Source organism: Chenopodium quinoa, unplaced genomic scaffold (genome assembly GCF_001683475.1).
Source record: "Chenopodium quinoa cultivar QQ74 unplaced genomic scaffold, ASM168347v1, whole genome shotgun sequence".
Classification (NCBI taxonomy): Eukaryota; Viridiplantae; Streptophyta; class Magnoliopsida; order Caryophyllales; family Amaranthaceae; genus Chenopodium; species Chenopodium quinoa.
In genome coordinates, this window is record NW_018742418.1 from 4,662,928 (window position 1) to 4,687,852 (window position 24,925).

General features: G+C 35.2%; 2 protein-coding genes across 2 annotated transcripts; one reads left to right on the plus strand and one right to left on the minus strand.

Moving 5' to 3' along the window:
* Positions 1 to 70: 70 nt before the first annotated feature.
* On the minus strand, positions 71 to 2,102 carry LOC110710392 (mitotic spindle checkpoint protein MAD2-like). Its single transcript, XM_021888688.1, has 7 exons — positions 1,789 to 2,102; positions 1,666 to 1,681; positions 1,429 to 1,559; positions 1,181 to 1,301; positions 984 to 1,087; positions 623 to 744; positions 71 to 505 (listed from the first exon to the last, which is right to left on the minus strand). The coding sequence occupies exons 1-7, from the start codon at positions 1,859 to 1,861 to the stop codon at positions 443 to 445; spliced, it is 630 nt and encodes a 209-aa protein (XP_021744380.1). The 5' UTR covers positions 1,862 to 2,102; the 3' UTR covers positions 71 to 442.
* Positions 2,103 to 14,017: 11,915 nt separating this feature from the next.
* On the plus strand, positions 14,018 to 21,154 carry LOC110710401 (putative ABC transporter C family member 15). Its single transcript, XM_021888698.1, has 11 exons — positions 14,018 to 14,314; positions 14,488 to 15,395; positions 15,525 to 16,960; positions 17,153 to 17,239; positions 17,321 to 17,923; positions 18,013 to 18,177; positions 18,264 to 18,558; positions 18,742 to 19,262; positions 19,354 to 19,420; positions 19,502 to 19,741; positions 19,903 to 21,154. Exons 2-11 carry the CDS (start codon positions 14,537 to 14,539, stop codon positions 20,016 to 20,018), a joined length of 4,389 nt encoding a protein of 1,462 aa, XP_021744390.1. The 5' UTR covers positions 14,018 to 14,314; positions 14,488 to 14,536; the 3' UTR covers positions 20,019 to 21,154.
* The last annotated feature ends 3,771 nt before the right edge of the window (positions 21,155 to 24,925 follow it).

The window sequence follows — 24,925 nt, forward strand, 5'->3', positions numbered from 1 at the left end:
ATCTCGTAGCTTAGTGACACAGACTAGTTTCCTAATGACAATTATAAACATATGCAGTCAGCCAATCATACATCAGTGTACATTTTTATTTCAAACATGAATAGAATTTCAGCAAACCGAAACTTGCAAGTTATCTACTCAGTGGTTTAAAGAGACAATTCTGCTGATGCTGCTTGTAGCCTAGCGCAGCTTAATACTATTATTCGTCTCTAAAACTCACAATAAGAATGCAGTTTTCTGTTTTCTCACAATCAGCTAACATTTGGATAAATTCAATCCAATTGATGAACCAACACTTTCAGATACATAGGTACTGGTAATAGTTTGGAATCCCAAATACAAAATTGTGAATCAATGATTCACATTACCACACTAACAAATAGTAAAAAAACAAACATAATACTTCATTCGATTTTTCTCCAAAATCACAGACTGTAGTCGATTATTGTTCATCCAATTCTTCATCATCATTTTTGTAAGATACTAAAGTGTTAACCTTGTGAATCTGCATAAAAAGTTCATTTTTTGTGTTAAACTCTCAGAAAAACAACATATTACATCTAATTAAGAAATTAGGAGACCATAATTTGAGAAAAGTACTGCTTCTTCAATTTTCTTTTACCTTGGTATCAAAAGAATGTAATTTCACCATTTGGGGGTTGGAAATCAATTTGGGATCACTCTCAATCCAAGTGAGAGGAGCAGCTACATCCTTGTCAGTGTATGCCAAGACGTCGAAAACACCTGTGTAACATAACAAAGACATTGCCAGATACATTAGTCAGATCGTTCTCATACTCTCCCTATTACTCGATCTTAGTAAGGGTTATATCGGTAAATCACACAATAAATTACGATTACTTTTTCCGAACATCCTAATATTATAATAAATGCGGGACTACTATATTTTCAGAAAGACAAAAATAGAAACATTTCAATCATACACAATAATAATAGAAGACAATCATAGCAGTAATAATTACATGGTTCATCAAGGCAAGGTAAGTAAGTGATGCTAGAAGCAATCTGCCTCATAATTGCTTGTATTTCCCTCATTATTTCCTTGTCACTCTTTTCCCTTGATACCCTGAAATTAAATCATACCCAAAATTAAAATTAATAGCAAAATTTATAATTTTTTTTTTAAAAAAATAACTATATAAATTTATAATTTTTATACCCAGTTTCTACAACTTCATTATCAGTCTCAATACTGAAATTCCATCTTTCAAGAACTTCATTTGTAGATTTACTCATTATCACCAGAACTATCCTCTGCAATTTTCCTGCTTCAAGCCATTCTGCAATCCAAATTCAACAAATATATAAAAAAAAAACCCAGAACATTAAATTTAAACAATTCCCAGAAATTTAATTAAATTTATTGGGTAGAAAAATGGGTTTTTCTTTCAAAAAATTAAAATTTACCTGAAAGTTGAGCAGTAAGATTAGCAATGAAAGATTTAACACCTTCATCTTGAGTAAGAAGCAATGGCAGTCCATATTTCTTCACTTTCCCAAAACTTTCTTCTGGGTATACCCCTCGATTATACAATATACTAATAATAACAAAATTAACAATAATTATAAGATAAATCAATTAATAATTAGTAAAAATAAAGGAAAAATTGAAACTTTTGTTGATCCCAAATGATGAATTCTTACCTATTTGCAGCGTACCCTGAAAAATTCAAACAAAAAGGGTTTAAGAAAAAGGGAAGAAAAATGGGAAATTTCTTTTTTGGAAGAAAATAACTCAATGAAGGAAAAATTAAAGAAATTAATTACCAAAGAACTCGCTTACGATCGCGGCCGAGCCACGAAGAGTGATGATATCCTTAGCAACAGTTTTAGAAGCCATTGAAGATTTGCAAGATTATGTGGGTGTTGTTGATGTTTAATTGATTTTGTGGGTGTAATGAAAATGATGAATGGAAAGAAAATTGAAGGGTTTTATTTATTGAATTGGAGTGAGTTGAATATGAAAGGGTTTGTAAAATTGGGGATTAAAAGTTGATTGATTGATGAATTAAAATAAAATTCTACCAAAAAAAAGGGAGAGAAAAAGAGGTAACGGCTAGTTTTTCTGGGTTTTTGGCTCCACTATTACAAGTCTGAAGTGGAAATCCGAAAGCAACGGTCGGTCTTGTAATTTGAATATTGTCTGATCCAACGGTTGGTAGAGGCTCACACATGTGGTTGTAGATTTACACGTACTATTATTACAATGTGTGAAGTTTTTATTTTTCCTTGTGAAATTCCTTTTTCTGTTAAAAGATAAGTCTAATAAGGTGAATGCCAATTATTGATTTGATTATACAATGCTCATGTAGGTCCAAATACTTGTGAACTCATATGACTATATCTGAGTAATTATTGTACTCTTAGTATAACTCATGACTATACATATAATGCCATGTAAGTGTAAAATGACACAAGCAAGAATACAACCGGAGCATTACTACAATTTCACTTCTTCTTACTTCTTACTTCTTCCTTCACTGATTAAAAAACTTTCTATCGGTAAAATCTTTAACACGTTATCAACATCAATTCCTATTCAAGTATATTTATACATACTTCTCAAAATTATTACAAATAAACATGATCTACTTCTAAATGTTTTGAGGAGTATGCTCTATATTTGCCCATATTTTGGGATCTTCTATACCAGAAACTCAAACATTTACTGTATCAAAACAACGTGGAGAAATTCTCTTATCTATGAATTAATTACTATTCTCCCTTGTTTTATTCATGTTGATGTTTTTGTTTGATTCATGCATGTTGATATTACATGCTTATCTTTTACAAAAAATTTGATTTTAGTAGTAACTTAGCATGCATATTATAACTAAATTGACGAAAAAGATGCAACCTTTTTATACTTATTATTTTTCTTTCTTTTACGTACTTTTTGTGTTTCTTTCCGTTTTCGAACCCATGATCTTTTATAGATGTTAAGGCTCTCGGACCACTATGGCTTGCATTCCCAGTACCTTTTACAAATATAAATACTTATATTTGGACTATAATTTTTCCAGTACATTAAACTATTATATAATATTTTTACAATTGTACAAAACAGTAACGGATAAACCTATCTCTATAAAAGGCAGATTTTTCCCTGATTTTCACCACAAATCCCTTATCCTTTCCCATTTTTTTTCCTTATCCAAAAATCACCCAAAATTTTTCACCCCTTTTTCTCCAATATGTTCCCCGACGGCAACCAAAACACCCACAACTTCACCTTTGAGGAAGATTTAAGGAAGATAAAACAATATTTTCTTCTAATTATGACGCTTGTAGTTCTGTTAGTAGCAATATTAATTTTTGTCATAATGTACAAGTGAAGTTTGTTTATTTTGTCGTTTTAGTAGATTAAAAGCATGTTTTTGTTTTATTATGTTGTTTTGTTGTTATTAATCATCATTGTATAATATTACCGTTATTATAATTATTATTACTAATGTTGTTGTTGTTGTCGCCGTTTTGCTGTTTATGCGACTAATATGATTTATTTTTGCCTAATAATATAATTACTCACAATAATAAACCAAGGGGGAGAAAGAACTATATTATTTATGGTTTATTATTGTTAAATAAATTTAATTATCACGTGTTTCATTAACAAACTATAAATATGGAAGAATTAAACATATGCGTTGTATATATGATTTATTATTATAAACTAATTATCATGTGATTTGTTGTAGTTAAAATGGGAGACCTTATAAAAAGACAATACAACATTCTAGATTTATCTGGAAAGAAATTTTTAGAATGGAAAGTGGATGCCATGATGAATTTAAAAGTTCAAGGGTTGGAGCACACTGTTAAAGATAATAAAAGTCCCTTTGGTCAAACAACTGATACTACCACTTTTGCAATGACGGTTGAAAAACCTGTTACTGAATAAGAAAAGGCAAAAGCCTTAGTGTTACTTAGGCATCATTTACATGAAGGCCTTAAAACTGAGTATATGATGGTTCAAGATCCCAAAGAATTATGGGATTGCCTTAATGAAAGATTTGGACACCACAAAAGGGTGCTCCTTCCTAAGGCATTATTTGACTGGATAAATTTACGGTTCCAGAATTTCAAATCCGTAATTGATTACAATTCAACCATACATGAGATAGTATCTATATTGAGATACTGTGATCATCCAGTCACCGATGAAAAAATGATTGAAAAAGTACTCACTACCTTTCATGCAAGCAACATACTGTTGCAAGAACAATATCGTGAAAGAGGTTTTAAAAAGTTTAATGAATTAATGAGTGTACTGCTTGTTGCGGAACAAAATAGTGATCTTTTGTTGAAAAATCATAATTTTAGACCAACTGGGTCTTTGGCCACTCATCATGAGGCAAATGCAACAAGTTCTTATCTACCCGAGGCAAATGCTGCACGAAGAGGTGGACGTGGAAATTACAATGGCCGTGGAAATTATCGCGGACGAGGCCGAGGACGTGGTAGAAATAATTTTCAAAGAAACAGTAATTTCAAAATTTTTGAAAAACAGAAGGTACAACTATCTGGAAGCCACAAACAAACTCTTTCAAAAGGAAAAGACACATGTTACAGATGTGGCATGACATGACATTGGGGACGTCCTTGTCGTACGGCCAAACATTTGGTAGACCTTTACCAGGCTTCTGTAAAAGGCAAAGAGAAAAATGCAAAAGCAAATTATGTTAATGAAGAACATGCTCCATGTCCTACCCTTGACATGTCCGATTTTTTCATGGACAATTCTGAAATTGGAAATGATTTCATCTTTAGAGAAAATAACAATGCTTAAATAACCCATCTACTAATGTAATATATACCATATTTTAATGTATTTTCTGTTATGTACTGACTTTAAATGACTAGTCATGTACTTTTAATTTCTATCATCAATAAAAGTTTGTATGATATTATTCTAAACTAATCTCATATTTATTTTATGAAAATATGGATATGCCTGAAGTTGGTTCCGAATATCAGTGCCTTTAGGACAGTGGAACAACACACACTATCTTGAAGGATAGAAAATATTTTTCACAACTAAAGTTATTTTAGGCAAATGTAAACACTATTTCCAGGTCAGCAAAATTAACTGAAGGATTTGGAAAGGCTTGTATAATGCTTCCAAATGGAACAAAATTGATGATCAATAATGCTTTATACTCGAGTAAATCTCGAAGAAATCTTAAAAGTTTTAGTCAAAAGGAGTATTTATGCCTCACGGCAGGAAAATATGGCAAGAAACACATTTATGAGAAATTGCCAGCATACTCTTCAGGGTTATATCGTATAAACATACGACCAGTGGAAATCAATATGATATCTAACCAGAAGTTAGATGACAAACATTTGATTATTTTATGGCATGATCGTTTGGGACATCCAGCAACTGGGATGATGCAAAAACTAATAGCAAATTTAGTTGGACATTCAATAAGAAGTGTCAAAATTCCTCGATCGGATGAATTGACATGCTCAGCATGTTCACTTGGCAAATTAATAATAAGACCATCTATGAACAAAATTGCTATTGAATCTCCAAAATTCTTGGAAAGAGTTCAGGGAGATATTTGTGGGCCAATTAATCCGACATGTGGACCATTTCGATATTTCATGGTTTTAATTGATGCTTCTACACGATGGTCACATGTCAGTATGCTTTCAAGCGGAAATGTTGCCTTTAAAAAATTACTTGCCCAAATTATCAAATTAAGAGCACAATTCCCGGATTATACAATAAAGAAAATAAGACTCGATAATGTTGGGGAATTTACATCCCAAACATTTAATGATTATTGTATGTCAATTGGAATTGATGTTGAACACTCAGTAGCTCATGTTCATACACAAAATGGTCTAGCTAAATCACTAATTAAGAGATTGCAATTGATTGCAAGACCATTATCAATGAGGTCAAAATTGCCATCATCTTCTTGGGGACATGCTATAATACATGCAGCGACGCTAATTAGATTGAGACCTACAACTTATCATAAATTTTCACCACTACAACTTGTTTGTGGTCGAGAACCAAGTATCTCACATCTAAAAGTCTTTGGTTGTGCTGTATATGTTCCAATCGCTCCACCCTAACGAACAAAAATGGGTCCACAAAGAAGGCTCGGAATTTATGTTGGGTTTGAATCCCCCTCTATAATTAAATATCTTGAACCATTGACTGGTGACTTATTTACGGCTAGATTTGCCGACTGTCACTTTAATGAAGCAGTATTCCCAGCCTTAGGGGGAGAGAAAGTGGACCCATGCAAGAAAGAAATAGAACTTATTTGGAATGCAACACAACTGTTGATGTTAGACCCACGAACAAATATGTGTGAACAAGAAGTCAAGAAAATGGTTCATTTACAAAGTGTTGCAAATCAATTGCCTGATGCATTTGTAGACACAAAGAAGGTGACAAAATCACATATACCAGCAGAAAATGCCCCTGCACGTATTGAATCCCAACTGATAATAAGGCCATTGAGAATGAAGCTGGATTCCGACGGAATTTTTCCGTCGAAAACATAGGAAATTCCGTCGGAATCACCTCTTCCGACGGAATTCCGTCGGAAAAGGTCTGTCCAAGCACCCTTTGTCGGAAATTCGACCTTTTCCGGTGGAAATTCCGTCGGAAGAGGTGATTCCGACGGAATTTCCGACGGATCTTATTCTGTCGGCGGTATTTTTGACTTTAATTGAAAGTCCGTCGCAATTTTCCGACGGAATATTTCGTCGGAGGTGGATTGGTTTCCGACAGAATATTCCGTCGGAAACGGTATATTCCGACGGAATTCCGTTGGAAAAGTCATTAAAAAAAATAAAAAAAAAGCCACGCCACCCTGCCCAGACCACTCCACGCTACCATGCCCAGACCACCCCCAACCATTCCCACACCCAGCGCCACCCCACTTCCCACCCACACCACCACCAGCCCCAGAACCACCACCCCTACCCCCCTGACTACCCCCTACCCACCCACACCATCACCAGCCCCAGAACCACCACCCACACCACCACCCAGATCCACCCACCCAGACCCACCAAACCCAACCCAGAACCACCAAATAACCCACACCCCACGAACCCTACACCACCCACACCCACCGTATCTCCACCTGGCCACCCCCACAACCACCATATCTCCACCTCACCACCCCACAAACCACAAAAACCATAAAATCGAAACCAAAAACAAAAAAAAAAACCCGAAAACAAACAAAAAAAAACCCGAAAAAAACCAAATAAACGAATTCGAAACCACAAAAACCAATCAAACAAAATCGAGACCACCAAATCGGAACAAAAACCACAAAATCGAAATAAACCATTTGTATATTATATTGTCCAAAAATCCGAAAAATTACAAACTTAAATTACAAAATTTAAATACTTATATTACAATTTCATCTTAAAAATCATTATAATTATAAATTTGTGAAAAATAAACCTAGATCTACATATATTTCCGACCTTCTAGGTGTTGTTGAGCGGCGGTGGTTGTTGTTGTTGAGCGGCGTTGTTTGTTGCGGTTGTTGTTGTTGCGGTTGTTGTTGTTGCGGTTGTTGATGTTGATGAATAGAAAGAAAGAAGGAGAAAGAGGAGAAGGAGAAAGGAAGAAGAGGAGAGAAGGAGGAGATCGAAAAGATAGAGAAGGAGAATGAGAGGAGAAGGAGAATGAGAGGAGAGAGAAAGAGAAGAAGAGAGGAGAGATAAGGAGAAGAGAGTCGGAGAGATGGGGGTGGGTTAACCGGGTTTAGGGTTTTTATTTTTTTTTATTATTTAAATATGTTCCGACGGAATTTTCCGTCGGGATATTAATTTTCCGACGGATTTTATTTCGTCAGAAATTTTTTGTTTCGACGGAATAATCTGTCGGAAAGTTCCGACAGATTTTAATTCCGCCGGAAAATTAATATTCCGACGGAAAATTCCGTCGAAAGCCCATATATTCCAACAGATTTTAATTTCGTAGGAAATCCGACGGATTTATATTCCGTCGGAATATACGGGATTTCCGACGGATTATCTTGTCGGAAATAGGCCTATTTCTTGTAGTGCCACTTGGTTCAAAAGATTCTAAACCAAGGAAATTGAAAAGATTGGATGGAATAGAAAATGAGACTAATAATGTTCCCCCGTCAGAAGGACAAGAAAGACCAAATGTGGATGAAAGTAAAGAAAATGATGATAATCCAAAAGGGGACGAACAAGAAGACAACCCTACGGGGACTGAACAAGATGTTCAAAACGTCAATAACAATGAAATTTCAATGAATTACGTCTCTACCAAGACTCATTGGAATAGGAAAGATGTTATCGTGGATGAAATATTTGCATATTCCATCGCAATCGACATTGTGTCTGATGAAAATGATGTTGAACCAAGAAGAGTGGAAGAATGCCGACACAGGGGTGATTGTCCAAAGTGGAAGGAGGCAATGCTGGCTGAGTTGAAGTCACTTGAAAAACGAGAAGTTTTCGGAAAAATAATTCTTACACCAGCAGGTGTGATGCAAATGGGTATTTGTGAGAAAACGTAATGAGAAAAATGAGATAGTTAGATACAAGGCAAGACTTGTAGCCCAAGGATTTTCTCAAATTCCAGGGATTGATTATGAAGAAACATATTCTCCATTAGTTGATGCAACTGCATTAAGAATTATGGTAAGTTTGACAGTCACAAAAGGATTGCAAATGCGATTCATGGATGTAGTGACTGCGTATTTGTGTGGGTCACTCGATACAAACATTTACATGAAAGTCCCTGAAGGACTAAAACTATCAGAAAACCACAAGCCTAGACAATTACTTTCCATAAAACTAAAAAGGTCACTTTATGGATTGAAACAATCTGGAAGGATGTGGTATAATCGTCTCAATGAATACCTTGTGAGAGAAGGGTTCAAAAACAACCAAATTAGTCCCTGTGTTTTCATAAAGAGATCACAATCAGGATTCGCTATTATTGCAGTTTATGTTGATGGTTTGAATAACATCGGAACCCCAAATGAACTTGAGAAAACTGCAAAATACTTGATGAAAGAATTTGAGATAAAAGACCTTGGAAAAACTAAATTTTGCCTTGGATTGCAAATTGAGCACTTGAGTCATGGTATTTTTGTCCATCAATCAAACTATACAGAAAGAGTTTTGAAAAGATTCTTCATGGGCAAAGCAACTCCAATCAACTTCCCAATGGTTGTTCGTTCTTTGAATATGAAAAACGATCCATTCAGATCCCGAGAAGAAACTGAAGAAATTATGGGTCCAAAAGTACCATACTTAAGTGCAATTGGGGCCTTAATGTACTTAGCTAACAACACTAGACCCGACATAGCTTTCTCTGTGAACTTGTTAGCCAAGTACAGCAATGCACCGACATACAGACATTGGAAGGGATTCCGACACTTACTCCGATACCTACGAGGGATACAAGACCTTGGTTTATATTTTGAACCGAAACAAGATGCTGCTCTCATTGGGTATGCAGACGCTGGATACTTATCGGATCCTCAAAATGCCAAGTCACAAAATGGATAGCTGTTCACTTATGGCGGCACTGCAATATCATGGAAATCAACAAAGCAGTCATTGACTGCAACATCCTCAAATCATGCAGAGTTAATAGCCCTTTATGAAGCAGGAAGAGAATGTGTATGGCTGAGGTCGATGATTAGTAATATCCAAGAAGAGTGTGGGATGAAAGCAATAACAGAAAATCCAACCACCATTTTTGAAGACAATACAGCATGCATCTCTCAAGTAACTGAAGGATATATTAAGGGAGATAGGACAGAACATATATCCCCAAAACTATTCTTCACACATGATCTGCAAAAGGATGAGGAAATAGATATCCAACAAATTCAGTCTTGTGATAACCTTGCTGACCTGTTCACCAAATCACTTCCTTCCAAGAAATTTGAGCAATTAGTTCACAAAATTGGAATGCGACATCTTCGTGAACTATGTTGAAATCAGGGGGAGCATTATATGCACTGCACTCTTTGTTCCTTCGATCGGGTTTTTATCCCACTGGATTTTTCCTGACAAGGTTTATATTGTTGTACTCTTTTTCCCTAGCTATGGGTTATATCCATAGAGTTTTACCTAGCGAGGTTTTTAATGAGGCAACATATATTTTTTCTTTTCTATATGAGTATGGGCATTCAAGGGGGAGTGTTAGAAAATAAGTCTAATAAGGTGAATGCCAATTATTGATTTGATTATACAATGCTCATATAGGTCCAAACACTTGTGAACTCATATGACTATATGTGAGTAATTATTGTACTCTTAGTATAACTCATGGCTATGTATATAATGCCATGTAAGTGTAAAATGACACAAGCAAGAATACAACCGGAGCACTACTACAATTTCACTTCTTCTTACTTCTTACTTCTTCCTTCACTGATTAAAAAAACTTTCTATCGGTAAAATCTTTAATATTTTCTTTATATTGTATCGGATCCAATATTTAACTTGAAGATTCGGGTATTTGTATTTATTGGTTTGATTTATAGGTATTTTGTTAGTGGTTAATGGATATCCAATCCGATAATGATATCAATTCGGGTAACAATTGATACACAATAATCACCTACCTCTACTAATGAGACTTGTTACTCATTTTAATTAATTTTGATGATGACCGATTTTATGACAAGTATTGGCCTTATTGAGTATCTTCATGTGGGAATTGAATCTCTTTTGCCATTGATCTTTTATCAGGCATTAGCTAGAGAGCTTAGCCTCAACATTTTGGTAAAAAAACCAGGTGACTATCAATTGCTACCAGACATTAGCAAGTTAGCAGGTTGGGTTAAATTTTAGCAATTTCAATGCCATCCACTTTGAGGGACTGGTTCAAACCAAGTTGAGGGACCCAAATGCAATTTTGGTGAAAGTTGAGGGATCTCCTTTTGGCTTTACTCATTAAAATTGATTAAGTATATTAATTCACTACTAATAATAATGTTGGTCGATAAACATGCCTTTGAATAAAATTGGAATCTAGATTTATAAACCTACAAAGAGATTCTAATTTCCTTACCCTTATGTGATTAGAGGGGAATCATAACTCTTTTTATAAGTACGAGTATATATTTTTAAGAAAATAATAATTAAAGGGTAGTCTATTATTTTATTTTTGGGTAGATTGTAGATAGTGTTTATATGCACTGATCTAATCATCTAAACTACCTACTCCCTCTGTCCCATAATACTTGACACAATTTCTATTTTCGTCCGTCCCACAATACTTGACACATTACTAAATATGAAATGAGATCACTAGTAAAAAATACATTTTTCCTCATTTCTATCTCCTCACCCACCCCACTTCTTGTTTTCTTACAATATAAAAATATAAAAGAGAATCTTTTATACAATAAACAAATATTTTAAATGGATCCACTTGTAGTTTTCTTAAACTACGTGTTCCCCCAATGTCCAATTATGGTGGGACGGAGGGAGTATATATATCACAAAATAGATACCATTATAGGTGCATAACTCTATTGAAAGTGACCAACTTGTATATAAAATTGAGATTCCAAATACCTAAAATTGTACTTATTGTTAGTATAATACTACTACTTATTAGTTAATTAGCTGCCATTAAGATTAGTTTGGTTTGACGAAGACAAAATAACAATATATTATATGTTTGTAGGATTATTAATTCATTTATCCATTCTGTGCATAAATCCACGGAGTTAAAATACTAGAAAAATGAGTGTAATTCACTCACACTACATCTTTACGTTGTATTAGAGTAATTAGACTATTGGTGAATGTATATGATTCATATACATTCCCCAATTGTCTAATACAAGTACTACGTATTAACATCTATTTATACTTTTGTACTAATTATTTATATCCTATAATTCTTATTTATCCGGCTAATTTGCCTGTAAAAATATATCCAGTATATTAACATGAGGACATTATTCTAACACTAAAAAATTATGAGATAATCAAAGGAATGGGCAAAGGTAATTATTGGAAAGAGGACTTGCTTCTTCCTTCCCATGAAAGTTCCCAAAATAAAAGGTCAATATTGTACTCGTAATTGGCAAACACGTCCAAGGACAAAAAAGAGCACGTGAGGGGCACACATGGATAGTGGGTTGGCTTTGAGCATGCACACGCCCTCTTTTATCTTCCACGTACTCTCTTTAATCTCTAGTCTTAGAGAAGATGCTTCACCACTATTCTCTTAGCTTAACATAAACACTTTTTTTTACAAGAGAAGAAAATTAAAAGTTGAATAGGACAATAGAAGATATTAAGAAGCTATGAAACAAAGAGAGAGAGAGAGAGTGATTAGTGATGGATGATAAATTGTGAAAAAGAATTTGATGTAATTTGATATGGAGTCAGTAGTCACATAGATTACTTATTAAAATACTTAGACAAAATTTAATTTCTGATATTTATTTTATTTTATTGATATTAATAAGCGTAATATCATAATTTAGCTTTTTTTTAAAAAAAAAAATCAGTATAATAATCTAGCTTTGATGGTGAATCTTAACTTTTATTATTATTATTATTATTTTTACTTTGAGATAATTCAAATAGAATAAGTGACTTTATTACAAAGGCCCCTATAAAATTATGAATATCTATTACATAAGCCAATTTCAGGTCTATTAATTTATTTATTTTTTGAATAATTATAAGCGGTATTTGATCTATTATATTTTCCGCCCAATAAAATGCTCTAATCAAAAGTTGACAACCGGTGAGAAATAACTAGATTTTATAAAGAACCCTTTAATAGTGAAATGAATTGATAGGACAATTGAATATACATTAGCCTAGAGTGGCACTTAGGGTCTGTTCTAATTTACTGAAATGAGCTGAATTGAACTGAACTAATTGGAGCTGAACTGAATAGAGTTGAAATGAATTGTTTATCAGAGAAGGAAATTAAAACCCGAACTGAAGTGAACTGAACTGAAATTAAGCTGAAGAAAATAGCTCCTTACTCACTTAGTGAAGAGTTAGCTTCAAGTACCAGTGAATTATAAGAGTATGTATGATTTGATTCTACTACATTTGACAAAAAAAAATTATTCAAAAACAAATAAATTAGTGGACCTTAAATAAAGAAATGACGTTATATTATTCTCTTCCCATGTGTACAAAAGATCAAATGACCAACCAACATTCCACTAGTTCGGTAGGTAAAGATATTAGATTGGAAATTGGATATTGGGTTATCCAAACAATAGTAGGAGAAAATTTATAAATTACACAATGTACAATACAAATTTTATTAATATCTTTATTAATTTACAAAATAATATTTTACTTTTAAAATAATATATTGAACCTAATCCAATAGCATTTTAATTAGCTAGCACCATTTGTTTTTAGAGCGAGGTTATATAAGAAATAAAAAAACGAAGTACATTTTATTAATAATTAAGATGTTGAAATCCAGTCAATGATCTACATAACAACTAAATTAATAAAAAAATTACTCGTATAATATAACTAAAATCATAAGGTAAATTATTTATCTACAATAAAACTAGCTAATACACTACAACTAAAATGTTTGTCTTTTACTCCTTTGTTGTTATTTTGATGCAGCTTCAAAGATAAGCACAAATCAATCAAACAATTCATACAAAAGACTAGTTCGTTGAACAACTCTCAACTTTCAATACATGTTAGACACCTCCCTCATCCTTAATTTGTCATTTTGTCTACTTTAAGATTACTATTATCTATTTTGTACATCTTTAGAGTAACAGTTACAAATATAAATTATATAAACAAAATTTAATCTCAGATTTTTAGTATCGACTGAGCTAGATAGGCATGTGCGATATTTATCTTTATCCATTCCATCATTTCCGTGGGTTATAAGGTCGATGTCACCAAGGTGAAGACATATGTAAAGTCACACGTAATAATTGCTATAAATATGGACATGTAACACATGTTTAGTCACACAAAGAGCAAAAATCAGAAAGAAAGTACACTCACTATACTGCAGTAGATTAGTATCTACTATTTCATAAATATAAATATGGTCCCCTTTTTGTTTTTATGTTACACAAAAATTCATTTTCTAGGATGATTTTAAATTTATTAGGTGTTGAATAAATCAAAAAATATAAAGGTGACCATACCAAAACACAAGCCATCTTGTGTAAAGCATAGATCAGTTTGTTCACTACTGCTCAAAGCCACGTGCTAGTGAAAAATTCTCCTCCTATAATCTTTGAACTGATTCAAATTCCAAAGTTTTCATATCTGAATTAGTCAGGTAATCATAACATAATCATTTTTGATACATATATAATTTTACTATATAGTTTTTATTTCATTTTCAAGTCTTATTATATATTCACAAGGTTGTTAGGCCTTGTAATCTGAACTGGGTTTTTTGTTAGTTCCAATATTAATTAACTAAGCCTGATTCCAATGGCTTTTTTGCAGGTTTCTAAAAACGGGTTTTGATTTTCAGAGAGTTTTAGAGTGTTTATCAATGGAGGTTGTTCTTGAGGTAGCTAATGTAGTGTTTTGTACATTGTTCTTGTCATGGGTTTTCGTTGAATTATTGCAGAAGTCGATTAGAAGGAGATATAATGCAGTAGAATCCACAGAAATGTTAGCAAGTTATGGTAGAAATGATTCAAATTTGTACACTAGATTAATAACACCATTTTGCAGTTCAATACTGTCCATCTTATATTTGTGTTATGGTTTGTATGAGTTGTTTTGGTGCCATATAACTATCTCATACAGTTCAATTTCTACTGCATTTACTTGGGTTTTGTCTACCATAATTCTTGTTTATTCTAGAGAAAAAATTCTCAAAGAAGACAAGAAATGGCCTTTGGTTCTTATTGTATGGTGGGTCTATTCCTTGGTTTTTTATATAGTTTTGGTGACACATTATATTATAACCCATTTAACATCTATAGACATGAACATTATAGATTTCCCAGAAGCCGAATTTGTTGATTTCTTGGGTTTTCCTTTGTCACTTCTTTTATGTTTCAATGGGTTGTATAGTTGCTGTATCAGAAGTTATGTACATGAGCTCGAGCAGCCCTTGTTGCCTCCAGAGCAAGAGAGTAGTACTAAAGAGTTGCCTGCTTTCAGCAAATGTAGTTTTTGGAGTAAAATTGCATTTTCGTGGCTTAATCCACTTTTTAGACTTGGTAGGAGTCAGCTGCTGGTTTTAGCTGATATCCCATCAGTACCTCTGTCAGAAACTGCAGAAAATGCCTCATCTTCGTTGGAAGAATCGCTTCGAAAGCAGAAGATCAATGTATTCTCCTTGTCAAATGCTGTATTTTGCTGCATGTGGAGATCTTTGCTCACCAATGCCTTCTTTGCTGGTATGGTTCTCTGTTTATTGAACTACATAATCGAATTTTAGGAATCTTCGCCTTTGATTTGTAGTACTGATCTTGCTGTATATTCATGCTGTTCTGTTTAAGACTGTGGTCAAATTATTTTTTTTCCAGGGGCCAATACTATTGCTTCGTATATGGGTCCTCTGCTCATCACCCACTTTGTTGATTACCTTTCAACAAAGGCTGATGATTTGAGCTACCATGATGGCATGACACTTCCTGTAGTTTTCTTCATTGCTAAGTGCATTGAGTCATTATCACAAAGGCAATGGTATTTTGGTGCTTCTCGCATTGGTATTCGGATTAGAGCAGCTACCATTGCCTTGGTGTACAAGAAGTCTCTCAACATTAAACTGTATGCTGTTGGACAAGGCAATGGGAAAATCATCAACTTGATAAACGTTGATGCTGAGAGACTTGGAGACTTCTTCTTATACATTCATCGCATTTGGCTACTTCCCTTGCAGGTGTCCCTTGCACTAATTATTCTATACATAAATCTTGGTGCTGCACCTGCCATTGCTGCTCTATCTTCCACGATCTTGGTGATGGTTTGCAACATTCCGTTGGCTAGTAGGCAAGAGATGCTACATTCCAAGATCATGGAAGCTAAAGACTCAAGAATCAAAGCTACTATGGAAACTTTGAAGAGCATGAGAGTACTTAAATTGCATTCTTGGGAATCTTCTTTTATGGAGAGAATCTTGAAATTGAGAGACACCGAGAAGTCTTGGTTGAGTAAGTATCTCTACACATGTTCTGCGGTTGCTTTTTTGTTTTGGGCTTCGCCAACATTAGTTTCAGTGGTTACCTTTGGTGTTTGCATTTTGGTGAAGACACCGTTAACCTCAGGAACTGTTCTCTCTGCCCTTGCTACATTTAGGATTTTGCAAGAGCCCATATATAATCTGCCAGAACTGATATCAATGATAGCTCAAACAAGGGTCTCAGTTGCTCGACTTGAGAACTTCCTAAGGGATGAAGATCAGATGAAGTTGTTGACATACCGTAAATTTAGAGCATCTACACTTGCACTTGATATTGAGAGTGGAGAATATACTTGGGACACTAGCAATCATTATGCACGAAAACCTACAATCAGAATAAGTGAGCAGTTGAAAATAGACAAGGGTTGCAAGGTTGCTGTTTGTGGGTCAGTTGGTTCAGGGAAATCAAGTTTGCTTTGTAGCATTCTCGGAGAAATTCCAAGAATCTCTGGCAGGGAGATTAAGGTGTATGGAACGAAAGCCTATGTTCCACAGAATTCATGGATACAAACTGGTACAGTAAGGGATAACATATTGTTTGGGAAGGACATGAATAAGGCATTTTATGAGGAGGTTTTGGAAGCATGTGCCTTGACCAAAGACCTTCAGATGTGGACTGATGCTGATATGTGTATAGTCGGAGAGAGAGGTATCAATCTAAGCGGAGGTCAAAAACAGCGAATTCAGCTTGCTAGAGCAATCTATAGTGATGCAGATGTCTATTTCCTTGATGATCCATTCAGCGCCGTTGATGCACTCACTGGTGCACACCTGTTCAAGGCAAGTATTACAGCTTTCTCTTTGTTTCCTTTGACTGAATTTTTCATTTAATATAAGAACTGATGTAAAATCTTGCATACAAAAGAATGATTTATCAATGAAATTCTTGATTTCTATATAATTTTTTTTCCCCTTATCATATATAATTTGCTTACGTATATACTTATATAGTTAATTGGACATGTTATGCAGAAGGCTCTCATGCAAATGTTGTCTGAGAAGACTGTGGTATACATAACCCATCAGCTGGAATTCTTGGATGCAGCAGACGTCGTTCTGGTAATTGTGCTCTCAGATTAGTATGCAACTCAACCCTTTTTTGATCAATATTAAAGCTTATGTTTAATTACAATTCTATAGGTGATGAAAGACGGAAGAATTGTTCAATCAGGAAGATACGAAGATTTGATTACAGACCCAGATGGTGAACTTGTCAGACAAATGGATGCTCACCAAAAATCAATAGAACAAGTGAATACCAATGATGGTGTATTTCATAATTCAACTGCAAAATCATCTTCAGTTCCTCTGGCAGAACTTATAGAAGAAAACTCTCCATGCTCGATTCAGTATGATAAGCTAGCACAGAGCAATGAAGAGGAAGCTGTAAGAGGACGAGTAAATTGGCATGTATATTCGACTTTCATAACTGCTGCATACAGAGGAGGTCTAGTTCCAGTCATCCTGCTATGTCAGATCCTTTTTCAGGGATTACAAATGGGTAGCAGCTACTGGCTTGCTTGGGCGACAGAGGAAGAGGGTCGAGTCAGCCATAAACAACTGATGGCTATTTTTGTTTTGCTTTCGGGTGGAAGTTGTGTCTTTATATTAGGGAGGACTATATTTCTCTCCACGATTTCCATCGAGACTGCACAGCAGATGTTCCTCAGTATGATCAAATCAGTGTTCCGTGCTCCCATATCTTTTTTCGACTTCACACCAACCAGTAGAATACTCAGCAGGGTAACAAATCTACTAAAACTAGTTATCATAGTGTTATACAGCTCTCGTGTATTTTCTGACTCCTTATTTCGGTTTCTTCTCCCTTGCAGTCTTCTACAGACCAAAGTACCGTGGATATGGACATCCCTTACAGATTAGCTGGACTAGTATTTGCCCTAATTCAACTACTTAGTATAATTATTCTCATGTCCCAAGTTGCTTGGCAAATTATTCTTGTCTTTGTTGCTGTTATTTCCATCTCCTGTTGGTATCAGGTAAGCAAACAATGTGATATTGTGAATTTGTATGCTTATCTTAGTATATGCATTGCAAAGCTGATGATATCTCCAATCTGCTGCAGGCATATTATATAACAACTGCGAGGGAGCTGGCCAGAATGGTTGGTATTCGAAAGTCTCCTATTCTCCACCATTACTCAGAAAGTATGGTGGGTTCTCCAACTATCCGGTGCTTCAATCAAGAGGTCCGCTTTTATGAGAAAATTCTTAGTTTGGTGAATGATTATTCACGAGTTACCTTCCACAACATCGCTGCCATGGAATGGCTTTCTGTTAGGATAAACTTTTTGTTCAATTTGGTGTTCTTCATTGTTCTAGTCATCTTAGTGATGTTGCCAAGATCAGCTATTGATCCAAGTAAGCTTCTTCACCCGTTTCATTTGTCTATGTTTTATATGTTGCGCTTTAACATAGGATAACTGAGCTAACTTTAACAAACAAAACATCTTACTACTTGTTTTCCAGTAAAATAACATAGTGCACCCTTTTGATGGCTTCTAATGCTACTTTCTGATTAATGGTTTGTGTGTCTGATTTTAGGCTTGTCAGGACTAGCTGCCACGTATGGACTAAATATGAATGTCCTGCAAGCTTGGATAATATGGAACTTATGTAATGTGGAGAACAAAATGATCTCAGTCGAAAGGATTCTTGACTTTGCACAACTACCAAGTGAAGCTCCATCGGTTATAGAAGACTGCAGGCCTGAATTAGACTGGCCTACTGAAGGATTTATTCAATTTGAGAACCTGCATGTCCGGTATTCCCCTGCTCTTCCTATGGTGCTCAAAGGGATCACCTGCACCATTCCTGCAAAGATGAAAGTTGGAGTTGTTGGAAGAACAGGCAGTGGAAAATCAACTCTTATACAAGCCCTTTTTCGAGTGGTTGATCCTTTACAGGGACGTATTCTCATTGATGGACTCGATATTTGTATGTTAGGGCTGAAAGATTTAAGATCTAGGCTAAGTATTATACCCCAAGACCCTACTCTCTTCCAAGGAAATGTCAGGGCCAATCTGGATCCACTCGAGGAGCATTCTGATCAACAGATATGGGAGGTACATAACAGCTTAACTGTATTCCCTAAATTGTACATTTCGTCTTAAAGAAGAGAACGATAATAACCTGTATGATGTCCAACTTGTGCAGGTACTCAACAAGTGCCACGGTCTTGCTAGTATTATAAGACAGGATGCACGGCTTCTTGATGCCCCTGGTATTATAACTTTCTGATTCAGGATATATATGTTTAAAACTTTCTTCGTATTTCTCACGAAATCTTTGCTAATTGTGACAGTTGCTGAAGATGGAGAAAATTGGAGTGTAGGGCAAAGGCAGTTGGTTTGTCTAGGGAGAGTGCTTCTACAGAGGAGGAGAATCCTAGTGTTGGATGAAGCTACTGCATCTGTTGATACTGCAACTGATAATCTGATTCAGAAGACTGTCAGAGAGGAAACAAGCGGATGTACTGTAATTACTGTCGCGCACAGGATACCTACAGTCATTGACAATGATCTTGTCTTGGTTCTCGATCAAGGTAAGTTTAATACGAAGTACAAGATTTTTTTTCTGCTTAAAGTTTAATCCATTAACAACACTGATATTGATAAATGCTGTAGCCTGTTGTTATGTATGTACTTCGGGTTGTATTGTCTATTTGTCTGAGTGAAATGTTGCAAATTTGATTGATAAATGCAGGCAGGATCGCCGAGTATGACTCTCCTTCTGAATTGTTGAAAGACAGTTCAACTGCATTCTCAAAGCTGGTGAAGGAATTTCTCTGTAGATCATCCAAGCATTTCGACGAGATATAGAAACAGTGTATAAAATTTTTGTAGAGATTTATGACTGATTATAACTCAAATTGTGATTCCTCCCGCACCAAGGTAAACAAAAGCCTCAAGGTACAATTGTTGAAGAACAGAAGAGCGAGCAAGTAGGCAAGTAGCTTAGATTTCGATGTGTGACATATATGTATGTACGACTGTACAAGTAATTCTTAACCTTGAGCATATGGAAAAGTAGGCTTGACAAAATTTTGATTTCTAAGATTCAAATTTTTAGTCTAACTCGAGTAGATCAAACATGATATGGATGTCATGAATTAATGATGTATGTTACAACAAACTTTATAATGTAATATAAGAAAAATAAGAGATTTTTGCAAGTTTCAAATATCTGAAAATATTAGCCTTATTCAAACCATGGATCTAACAGTTACTTCGTAGCTTAGCTTAGCTAGAGCCATCAAAAATTGACAAGATACGATAATATGACACAAACCGGATATAAAAAAAAAAGTGGATTAATGTTAAGTGTTTACAACCAGTTTAATTTAATGGGTCAATACAACACGATATGTTCAATTAAAAAGGTTGGGACAAAATAATCAATGTCTTGATAAAAATGATCGATACTTGATTCTAAATCTTTAGTATGAGGCCAACTTGATCTAGACCTGACAATCCTGACCCGCACCCGATGACCCGAACTGAATGACCCGACCCGTGACCCGAAATCGAACCAAAAAATCAACCCGAAACCCGAAATTAGCTCGACCCAACCCAAAAATGAATTTGACCCAATCTTGACCCAACACTCGAACTGATTCGACTCGAAGTTGACCTGACCCGAAATTGACCCAAAATGTTTGACCCGAACAGACCTGAAACCCGAAATATCCTGAATTAAAATTACCTTATAACTTAACTAAAAATGTATGGTGCCAAAAATGACTGAAATTGTTCATCTGATCATCTCCAACCGTAGCCAAGCTCATAAAACGAATTGATAGTTATTATTATAACAATAACAAGATATAAAATTATCAAAGCTTGATCCACAAATGGAACAACCCGAACATGACCCAACTCGATTTTGACCTGACCTGATACTTGACCTAAGTTATACCCGAAACCCGAATTGACCCGACCCGAAATTGACCCGACACATACCCGACCCGAAATTGACCCGACCCGAATGACCCATTTACCAGGTCTAACTCTAACTTGATCTATCGTACACAGTATGACAATACAATACGAACTAGATCCGAAAAAAAGGGATTAGTCTTAAAGGTTATCGATCCGTTTAATTAAGTTGGCCAACATGACTTTGCACTACATGTTTGACAAAATGGGTTAGGTTAGTGTTTAGGTTTCGCAATCCCTTTATCTATGACACGAACACGAAAACAATTTGACGCGACACATTTATCGGCTCTAATGAAGCTTAGCTGCCATGATCACCTAAGTACTGTTGGGCCGGGCTCACTAAAACAATGTGATCAGTAGGCAATTGTTGAAGGCTGGTTTTGAGACCAGGTACATATTCATAGTCCCTCATTTAGAAACGAACATTTATTATAACAAAAATGAACATTTTCTAACTGAACATATTTTACAATAATTTTGTATTTTTCAATAATTAAATGTTCATTTTCATGTAGTATGATGATCATTCTTATGAAATAAATGTTCAATTTCATGCACTATAATGTTTATTCGTATAAAATAAACATTGACTTTGTTAGGAGAAGGATTGGCCAAGAAAACTTCGATGACACCAAGAATAGGGTCTTTAGGTGCCGGATCCACCATCAATGGCGGAGTTTTGGAGGTGACCGTTCGTGATATTGCGGAGGATGTGGCTCGTAGTGTTGCCGCCATTAGGATGAATTTGAAGGTTTGGAGAGAGAAAATGGTGGTGGATTTGGAAGAAGACGATGACAAAAAAATTGGTGGGGTTTTTTCAGAATTAATTTATCGGATTGTGTGGGTGTTGTTGAGCTTACTGTGTTGAGAAATGGAAAAGTGGGAATACTTTAAGATATTGAGTGACAGAGTAGTCAAAGTTAGTAATTATGAACATATATTGTTAAAATTGTGAACATTAATATTATAAGAATGAACATCTGATAGTATGAAAATGAACATTTAATTTTGTAAGAAAAAATATCCTATAGCCGGAAAAAGTTCATTTTTATTATATTAAATGTTCATTTTAAAATGAGGGACCAGCCAGAAATGACTAAACTCGGGACCAGCTAAAAATTTGCGATCAGCAGGTTCTTGAGTAAAGTTAGTGTTGGGTCTAGTGTGGCCCAAGTTCAAGTTCTATAAGCCCACACTTTTAATGTTGGTGACTACTTATGAGCATATTGACACTCTCTTGACTTCTTGAGGAATATTAAGCTTAATCATGAGCCGATTAATGTATATGGTTATTTCGGAAACATTTTACTATCTTTGTTTCATATTATTTGCAATCTTAAAATATTTATATCTAATAAATAAAACTAAAAATTAAAAATTATATAAAACGGAGGTGTAGTTGAAATTTTTACACAATTCGATTAAGTTAATCTACATTACCACTTAGTATTGGCATTGAGCGTCTTTTAGGAGTAATCCACCATCAATCATCAATGACTATATGTCTATATACTAAAAGATACACGTGTCAAATTTTAGTGTGTCTTTATTTTTATTTTTATTAGGAAATTTTAGATTTTAACACCATAAAAAAAGTCTAAAAATGAATTTTAACACTAGGAACAAAAAAAAAAAAAAAAAAAAACTTTTATTTTAACACCACAAAATTCCTAAAAAAATGGCTTTTATCACCACTTAACTTGTTCATGGATGAAATCCGTTAGTAAGGTTCACATTGCTTACGTGTCAGCATATTATTGGAAGAAAATAATAAAAAAAAATTAAAAAAAAAAAAACAAAAACCCTAAACTAACCCAGCCACCCCATCCCCACCGACGACTGGGCGGCGTCGGCCACGGCCCCACCCAAACACCTCCGTTCCCAGCCAAATCTGCCGGATTCTACGCCCCCTCCCTTTCCCCCTCACTAAAACCGACAACCTTGCCCCAACGGCCACCAAAAACGGGTGGCCATTTTTCGAACCACCCAAAACCGCCACAAAAAACGAGTTCTTAGGGTCGAAAACGAGCGGTTTATGGTCGAGAATGACCACTTAGGCCCTAAACTGGTCGTTTTCGACCATTAGTGGCTGTTGATGGTGGTCGATTTTGGGTGGTTTGAAAAACGGTCGCCCATTAGTTTAGGGTTTTGTTTTTTTTAAAAAAAACTAATAATATGATGGTACGTGGCACAATGGACCCCACTTAACGGTTTTTTGGACGGCAATCGTTAAGTGGTGGTAAAATTAAATTTTATAAAAAATTTGTGGTGTTAAAATAAAAGTTTTTTTTTTTTTTTTTTTTTTTTTGTAGTGTCAAAAACTTTTTTTTTTTTTTTTGTGGTGTTAAAATTCAAAATTTCCTTTTTATTATTAGTTAGTTTTTTTTTTTTTTTTTTTTTTTTTTTTTTTTTTTTTTTTTTTTTTGTAAAAAAAACTCTTTTTTTAAAACTTTTATTTTCGGAAATCATTACATGATGAAATTGTTTTAATTAATCATATAAAATAAGTAATGATCTTTTACATTTTATAGATGGATATGCATAAGGTATGTGTTTTGGGACTTTTGGCAACATTAACAAGAATTACGCACAATAAATCTTACATAATTTGTATCTTCTTCTATTTTTTATATTTTTTTTTCAAAAAAGAAACTTCTGAAGGAAATTTTTACATCGAAAAACAAAAGATGAAAATTTAATCGCAAAGATGAAAGATTTTCAATCTTAATATGACTACCCAGCTACTCATTTTACTAGGATAACATGTACGTAATACATATGATAAAAAAAAAAACCTAAAAGATAATAAATCGTTTCCTATTATCTATTATATATAGATTCTCTAAGGATATGCATATAAATATAGATTTTTTTTTTGTGTTATCATATTCCTATGACACCTAAAACTCTTATATATTTTTTATAGCTTTTTTGGGATATTCTATTTAGTGGCCTCGTGGTTTTAAAAATTCTACGTGGAATACGAACTTTTTTCCAACTCTCTCCAATGGCACCAAGGTTTAGAAAAATATACATAGTGATCTTTTTTAGGTTTATGGCTAACCTTTTTAGCTAAAATAGTTAACCTTTTGATTTTTTTTTTTAAATAAATTAATTTAAAAAAAAAATTAAAAAAAAAAAGCCAACCACCATCAACTACCACCCTTCCTCCCTGCCACCACCAACCCCACACCCGCCGACGCCCAGACCCACCCTCGTGGCGTGCAGGCCTTCCCAGCCTTCGCCAATCCCCCCTAAACCATCACCCCATCCCTGAAATCCCCTCCCTCTCTCACCGAAACTCCATTAAAAACCCTTCCCTCACCTCGAAAACCCCAACCGGCCCTCCTCCCACCTCGAGAAAACCCGTCGCCCCTCCCCCCACCACCGCACCACCACAAACCAGCAGCCACACCTCTCAATAAGCAGCGACGGGTTTATGCTTTGTTGCTTCGATTTGTGGTTGTTGCCGCTTATTGAGAGGTGTGGCTGCTGGTTTGTGGTGGCGCGGTGGTGGGGGGAGGGTCGACGGGTTTTCTCGAGGTGGGAGGAGGGCCGGTTGGGGTTTTCGAGGTGAGAGAAGGGTTTTTAATGGAGTTTCGGTGAGAGAGGGAGGGGGTTTTGGGGATGGGGTGGTGGTTTAGGGGGGATTGGCGACGGCTGGGAAGGCCTGCACGCCGGGGAAGGTGGGTCTGGGCGTCGGCGGGTGTGGGGTTGGTGGTGGCAGGGAGGAAGGGTGGTAGTTGATGGTGGCTGGCTTTTTTTTTTTAAATTTATTTATTTTTATT

What these genes read in the sequence shown, in the direction of transcription:
- LOC110710392 (XM_021888688.1), bottom strand. Translation starts at nt 1,861, where the DNA reads ATGGCTTCTAAAACTGTTGCTAAGGATATCATCACTCTTCGTGGCTCG. An exon ending in TCTTACTGCTCAACTTTCAG is followed by an intron (nt 1,302 to 1,428) that starts GTAAATTTTAAT and finishes TTTGGATTGCAG; the next exon opens with AATGGCTTGAAGCAGGAAAA. An exon ending in TACATTCTTTTGATACCAAG is followed by an intron (nt 506 to 622) that starts GTAAAAGAAAAT and finishes CTTTTTATGCAG; the next exon opens with ATTCACAAGGTTAACACTTT.
- LOC110710401 (XM_021888698.1), top strand. Translation starts at nt 14,537, where the DNA reads ATGGAGGTTGTTCTTGAGGTAGCTAATGTAGTGTTTTGTACATTGTTC. An exon ending in CCATCTCCTGTTGGTATCAG is followed by an intron (nt 18,178 to 18,263) that starts GTAAGCAAACAA and finishes AATCTGCTGCAG; the next exon opens with GCATATTATATAACAACTGC. An exon ending in ACGGCTTCTTGATGCCCCTG is followed by an intron (nt 19,421 to 19,501) that starts GTATTATAACTT and finishes TAATTGTGACAG; the next exon opens with TTGCTGAAGATGGAGAAAAT.